Here is a 7,597-nt window from a genome sequence, read left to right on the forward strand (position 1 = left end):
TGATAGAACGACATTTTTCGATCATTAATATGGTTACATACAGCCAACCATATGAATAGGTGCATACACATTCTGCAAATTTTTCAAGATAAAATCTAATATGGTTCATAATCAAAGGTAAAAACTACTTAAAATCTCAAATTACAAACTTTACCCTTGGTCTAAAAACTCATTGATATGCATGCAGTTTCAAGTTTCAGCGGATATATGTGCAATTGTGCAGCATCTAACAACCCACATGAACTAAACAAGGACCCTAAAATATATAACCCTTAAAGATTGTTCATCTTATCAAAGACTCTCAACCCAAAAACATAAGCTATACACTACAATTACCTAGAGTAAGAACCTTAAAGACCATTATCCTCTCTCTGCATTAATATATATATATATTGCTGCTACCCTGAAGTTTCATTTCATTATTATATACACCATAAATCCACCTTCAACTATATATTCATGTAACTTGTATTGCTCCTGCTGCATCAAGTTTTGGTTCAGAACAACCAAAATTTTCCTCCATCGCCAACTTTTCCTCGCTGCCATCTCCTCCAGTGTTGTCCACATCATTGCCATTGTTCTCAGTTCCCTCATCACTGCTACTACCAGAGTTACGATCCCTGTCTTTATCAATGGCATGGAGTGGTTTGATTTCATCGTCTACATTGTCAGTATTACCATCACAGCGACCACCAGAGTTGTCGTTATCCTCGTCTTCATGAATGGCGTGGAGAGGCGGTTTCCATAAAGTCATTCTCTTCATACCAGCATTAAGTGCTTCCAAACCAGATGATTCTGGCTCAACCTTTTCAGCAACATCAGCTTTGGCAATTGGCGACACTTTGCTTTCAGTTATTGCAGAACCGCCATTCATAGATCCATCCACCACTGCAGAGTTAGCTGCCAACTTGGTGCGAGAATCGGCATTTGAAGATAAAAAGCTGCAAATGTCAGGCTTTCCCAATATATCAAGCCACCTGTCATCAATCCAATCTCGGGAAATCCGAATGTCGTTCTTTTCAACCAATAGAAACTTCTCTTCACCTAAAGAGAATAACATTACCATGAGATGCCTTACCCAAAGAAAAAAATGATTCACCAACCATAGCAAAAAGCAAAACTAAAAAAATTAAGTAATTTGAATCGTACCGGGGGAATAAACCTGCAAGGTTCCAGTTTCGGAAACATCAACAGCAGTTATAACACCTTCCCACCATCCATCACCGCACCAAGCATCCACTGCTGCTCCAATCTCAAAAGTATGAACTTTAGCAAATTCAGGAGGGCGTGGTCGTACAGTTAAGCGGCCTAAACATCGCATACCCAGTTTGTCAGGAGCTGCCACTCTGGACGCAGGGATCCATTCCTACACAAGTCAATAACAGGGTTGAGAACTGTATTCTCTCCTTAGCTTCAGTAGGGCTCAATTACTGAGATGTTTGGACATCTAAGCCCAAAAAATCACCATAATAATTATGTGTACTTGTATAGAAAATCGCAAACCCAATAGATAGAAGAAATATAAGGCATTACATACCTCAAGTTTCTCCTCGTCATCTGCGTCCATCAGATCATCATACTGAACCTTCAGCTGTTTCTGAGTCATACTCAAGATTTTACACCTAAACCAGCATCCTCGAATGCCACTATCTTGACAGAGAAACTCTATCTTTTCATTGACTTTAAAAGGCAGTTGAGGCTTAGGTCCAATAACCTTAATACCCATTGTTTTTCTCGACAGTTTAAGTTTTAGACTTGGGTATTTTGGTTCACCTTTTGACATCTCATTTGTAGGAGAAGAGTTTTGCAGACCAGAAGAACCTTTATCAGGTGCCGGATAGTCTATAGAACTTCTATTCCTCTTATTGCTGGACCTCAAAGGATCATCTTGAGTGAAGTTCTCATCATCTTCTGCGTGCAATTTTGGACAGTTCGCCTTTCTTTTCGAAAGAGTAGGGCTATCCAAACTAGAAAGTATAGACTGGTTACTATAACCGCGCAACTTAGTAAGTGCGAAGGGTTTAAGCTTATTATTCTTAAGCTGCCTATAGCATATATGAATCTCAGATAAGGAGGTGTTTGACACATCAGCTTGGTATTTCTCGTAATGCTTAGGAGTCATAACTGTTGCAGGACCGTTGACACACTCAGCACTAATCACCTGAACATTATGTGTGATGAAAACCTCACCCTCTTGAAGTTCCAGCTCTGGCATCACATTCTTAACTTCCTCACCACGGTGAAACCAACGCACCTTCACCCTTTTTTGTTTCTTTTTGTCTTCATACATGTCTTCCAAGTAACCAAGATAGTGATTTTCCTCTTCAGACATAATGTACACAAATGAATGAACCTATAAATTAGAAATAAACATTTCAGAATCATAAGATTACCCCCTTCACCCAGGAAAAATCAATGAAACAAAGAATGGAGCGAAATAACTAAGATGGAATGGAACGACATAAAAATAGTCTTCTTACATATATGGTTGTCCCGTTCCTGTAAAACCCTGAGTAGTGCTTTAGCTGTTTAGCACAAAACCAAGCTAGGCCTGACCATTCAATATCGGAACTTTGAAACCTCAGTTTCCTAGAAATCTGCAATACAGGAAAGACAGACACGGCGAACTAATCATGTCATACGAAGATACAAAGGGAACTAATGAGAGATGGATTTAATTAGACATCATTTTTCTATACCATTTTATCAAGTAATTTCTTTTTATTAGCATTGATTCCATCTGCTAATATATCGATAGATCCTGCAGCTTGAGCTGAATCATCCAGCTCCGCACCTGTCAAAAAATTTGAGGTTGCTCAGAATTTTTTTCTTCCCATAACAAGAATAAAAGCGGTTCAAAGAGGATTAATAGACCATGTTGTGGCAAAACAAAGGCACGGCAAAAAATAATAGTATCCATAAATATCAGAAGGAGATATGCATTAAAAGAGCCTCCAACATTTTATTTAGACACACTTAACTCCTCCAGACAATAAATAATTATTTGCCAATTGATCAAAGGATACCATATCAAATTAAGTCAAACTTGCATCCAAATAAAAAGAAGAAAATAACAGGCAATCGATGTTATGAGACTAATTTTACAACTACCGCAATCCCAATGCAGCAACCTTACCGTGGATCAAGACTCAAGACTTGGGAGAAAACATAATAAGAAAGAAAATTATTAGGTTTAAATCTCCAAAAGTAAATTGATCAGCAGAATACCGATTCAACCATGTCTAATACATTGATTGTAAATAAAAAATGGAATAAAATAAAATCAACAGATCCCCAGATATAAATTCAGAACACAGATCTTAAACATTATAACAGATCAAAGAAATCACAAAGTCTGGCAAAGATGGAAAGAGAAGGAAGTTAATCAACAAAATGAACAGTACCCATTTCCTCTTCCAGAAAACGCCTGACATCGAAACACATCTCTCCCCCACCAATATGTATCCTTTACTGTACGCAGCGAAAGCCTCGACGATATCGAAGAAGCACAAGCTTGTGAAATTTCACAATGTAATGCGTTTTCTGAACGGCTTTATAGTAGTGCGTCAGTGGACTTTGAAACAGCCGAGGAAAAGGTATTACGTCACGTTACAAACAAGCAATATTTCATTGACGTGCTGCCAAAGTTAAAGATGGACTATTATTGTTTGGGCTGGGCTTAATAAACCTAGAATAAATAGTCTGTATGACTTGGATTCAGTCATTGTATGATATATTTTGAGTAATTCCTCAACCCTAAAACCCTAGTTCTCTTATTATTACCACAATCTTCCTCATTCTTAATCTTAATTCTTATTGTTTTTTTCTGCCTGTTCTGCCTTGCAGTGGCAGCTGGTAAAGATGTGATATAAGCTATAACTTGATTTTCCTGTCAATCTACATAAATTGTTTTAGTCACAAGGGCCGATTACATTTCTAAACTATGCCGTTTCCAACTATGAGTACAACTTGATGCAATGTCGTGATGTATTCAGTTAGAATACCTCATAAATCAGGCTAGTCTTGTAAATTGCGGATCGCGGAAAATAGCGGTTTGCTCAAATTCCGCTATGGTACAGCACCGCTATAGCGGCTACTTGACAACACTTATCAAGCTCCCAAGAAAGGAAAAAATAATTAATATTTGACTGTTAAAATAATCCATGGTTTCATAAATTACATTAACAAAACAACATGCCATAAACTAGTATAAAAAAACCAAACCAATCACGATTGCTCTCGCATTTGTTTCACTACCATGAATACAACAACAACTATGGATACTAAAATGGTGATTATTAATCATCCATGATACCAAATATTTAAATTTAAAAATATAGAATATAAATATCATATGATTGTGCTCATGGAACATAAAAAAAAAAAAAACATTTAGTATGATAGCTATTCTATTTGAAAAATAAACCAATTCAGTCAACAAATAATCAAAAGGCTCACAGTTTCGAAATCTTTTTAACCCTCATTGTGAGTCGTAAATATGAATATTCAAACACAACATTCTACAAATAAGATGTACAGAATACAACTTTCAACTTCGCGATCATGAATCAACAACAATAGAAACAACAATCAAAGCCGAAACTTTATGTTGAGTAAGATAGAGAACACTTGGCAACCTACGTAAAACCTCATTAAGTCCTAATAACATAGACAGTGGTTTTAAATTGTAGTCCGTAACCGCAATTGCAAGGTACAGGCTTTTAAGGTCTTCGCAACTGCATCGATACCGGTACCACAACTACATATACCACATTGGTTCACAATTTTCTACAATATCAATAACCGTTACGTAATCACAACCGCTATCACAATTGAAAGCCTTTGCATGGATCAACAATGAAAGTGATCATGGAAACATCTTTTGTAGCCAACAAATACATATACAATTAATACAGCATGGACATGACCGAATTCTTTGAAGGATAACTCGTTGGAAGAAGTACATAATGTGGTTGATAATGAAGAAGTCAGGTAGCATACAGCAGGTGCACATGAACTCGGGTATATAGAAAATAATAATAACCTTCCAAACAAAAAATCTCAAGAGCACAAAAACCATTCATACAGTAAACATAATTCAGAACTTGCACATGCATACACAAACAAAACGTCTTGACAAACAAAATCATCAAAATCAAATTGCATTAGAATCAAACAAAATTACCAGCATGGTGTGATTGATTCCTAGAAACCAAATGGTTGAGCCAGTCAACAACCTCCCTCCTTGCCCTCCATTTAAAAGCACTGGTGGTGGATCCATATGCCTGCAAAAATTGCTGAGGAACAACATACATCATGTGTCTCACACTCCTCTCAGTTCCAACAACAGAAAGCACAGAAATCCCAGACACATGTTTCAAGTAGAAATGAATCACTCGGTTCCCACGTTCTTGACATATCACTTTCTCCTCCCACGACACAAAAACAGGATCAACCTCGTCACTAGACATTCTTCAATCCACCACCACCACAACAACAACAACCACTCTACTCTACCACATTAAACGAAGACAACAACAAAAATGACAATGATGGGTTGTTCCTAAACCAACCCCAAATTGGTCAAGGAAAAACCCTATAAAAAAACACCGTTCCCAAACTCAAACCATTGAAGACCCACCAAACCGACAACAGCCCAGATGAAAAAAATCGATTTTTATAAGTCTTAATGAAATGGGTAAAAGGGGATCAAGATTAAAGAGAGAGAAAAGAAAGGGTCGTCAAGAATTGAGAACATGGTATAAAAACTAGAAGTGAAGTCAAAGAATGGCCTCAGCGGAAAAAACAAAGAAAGTTTAAAGCTACATTCATCGTTCTACGTCGTTAGGTTATTGTTTGTTAAGAAACAAAACCCAGGTTTTATGAAGTGGGGTTCAAGAAAAAGGGTTAGAGAGAGAAAAAGAAAGGTTTTTTGGGCAGAAAAAAAAAGTTAAGAGTAAACGGTTGAATCCCTTTTATAAGAGACGAAAAGGGTTGCTGATGAGAGTGAGAGCGACGACTAACAAAAACCTCAAAAGAGAAACATGTTTCTGTTTTTTTTTTTGGTATTGTTTTTGTTCTTGTTTGTTTTGTTAGTGAGTCTGAGTTCTTCTTTTTTTGCCGTGTGGAGGAAGAAGTGTCAGAACCCAGAGGGTAATAATGGAATTTCATTTTATTTAAGAGGGATATTCCGGTGCTGCACATACACGTGTATTATTGACACGTGTCGTTCTCATGATTCTGTTTAACCGTTGTGATTCCTCTTTTTTTATCTTGATATATGAAATCATGTTTCTGAGACTGTACCGGCGTATGGTGTCTATCACTGTAGGGTACCATGGTACTGAATTATACTGGCAATTCGTTTTTTTTTTTGAAAGATTTCTCTACGACGTCGTTTTGTTGACGTGTAACTTTTTTTTTTCACCAGATTTTGTTGACCTTCTCGAAGTCAAGCATTTTAACTAAACTCTAGTTATATAATCCCAAACATGCCCAATGCTTACTTTAATGGAAAATAAATTCCGCAAAACTCAATAAACATTTAGCATGTGTTTGGTGTTATCTAAACAATGTATAACATGTGTTTGGTTGTGTGATTTAGAGGCTTTAAACTTGCATTCAAATGTTATATTTTGTAATTTTACAAAAGTTACAAAATCAAAGTAATTTTTGTTTGAATGTGAAAATTTGTTTTAGTGTATATTTAGACTTGGGTTTGATTTCAATAAAAGTGCATGAAAAAATTACGGCAATACAGATACTACATATTAAATCAAACCACGATAATGTAAATATTATATATTAGATTTTTTATTTTACGGTAAAAAATCAAAGAAATGTAAAAATTTATTATACAATGAAACCAACACTAAATCTTACGACAATTATTAGATGATAAATACATTATTAAACTTCGATTATCATGAGTAGATAATATCTGTAAAAGAAAATTATTAAACTCCAATAATGTATAGAATTAATGAGGGTGATTGGCAATCATATATAAAAAAGAGAATTATAATTATTTTTTAGTTTTAATAATCATATAAAGAAAGACAAGCATGTTTAATAAAAAAAAAAAAAGACAAGTATGTGCTTATCTCTTAACATAATTTATCCTATTATTGAAAAATGAAAAGAAGAGGATTCAGATGTATTTTGTAAAACATAAATTTGAGATTTAAAAAAAAAATCATAAGTATATTATCATGCACGTTAAAAATGAAGTTATATTTCAAAGTACTTGCTATACCTAATTTTTATACATATTTGCACACCAATCATAAAACGACACACTACAATGTTAATTGGGGCCCGCTAGAGCAGTGGTTCATGCAATTGAGTCCCTTTTATCCAACATTTAAGCCACGAGAAGATAAGGAATGAGTGACATAAGGTTGGTGTATTGTTTGGTATAGTATATAGTGTTATTGTCAAACAACACCTGCATTTCATTTCCATCCACAGGATATATAGAATAGCCCAACAACGTTAAATTGCATAAGCTTTAATGTTGTACGTAATTGTGTATGAGATAGGAGGAGTATATACGAAGAAAACCTTAGCCAAATTCTAATATTAATTTACTCCACCA

At 35.4% G+C, this 7,597-nt stretch overlaps 1 protein-coding gene across 1 annotated transcript; it reads right to left on the reverse strand.

The window, feature by feature from the left end:
* Positions 1 to 6,120, reverse strand: LOC101515146 (uncharacterized). The gene is made up of 6 exons (XM_004486281.4): positions 5,186 to 6,120; positions 2,700 to 2,794; positions 2,481 to 2,597; positions 1,538 to 2,353; positions 1,150 to 1,366; positions 1 to 1,044 (listed from the first exon to the last, which is right to left on the reverse strand). The coding sequence occupies exons 1-6, from the start codon at positions 5,469 to 5,471 to the stop codon at positions 458 to 460; spliced, it is 2,118 nt and encodes a 705-aa protein (XP_004486338.1). The 5' UTR covers positions 5,472 to 6,120; the 3' UTR covers positions 1 to 457.
* Between the last annotated feature and the right edge of the window lie 1,477 nt (positions 6,121 to 7,597).

This window comes from Cicer arietinum, chromosome 1 (assembly GCF_000331145.2).
Source record: "Cicer arietinum cultivar CDC Frontier isolate Library 1 chromosome 1, Cicar.CDCFrontier_v2.0, whole genome shotgun sequence".
Taxonomy (NCBI): Eukaryota; Viridiplantae; Streptophyta; class Magnoliopsida; order Fabales; family Fabaceae; genus Cicer; species Cicer arietinum.

Bases quoted from the DNA above. Each gene is read 5' to 3' on its own strand.
- LOC101515146 (XM_004486281.4), bottom strand. From the start codon at position 5,471: ATGTCTAGTGACGAGGTTGATCCTGTTTTTGTGTCGTGGGAGGAGAAA. The intron at 2,354-2,480 runs GTAAGAAGACTA...TCTAATTTATAG, and splicing joins GGAACGGGACAACCATATAT to GTTCATTCATTTGTGTACAT. The intron at 1,367-1,537 runs GTATGTAATGCC...TGACTTGTGTAG, and splicing joins ATGACGAGGAGAAACTTGAG to GAATGGATCCCTGCGTCCAG.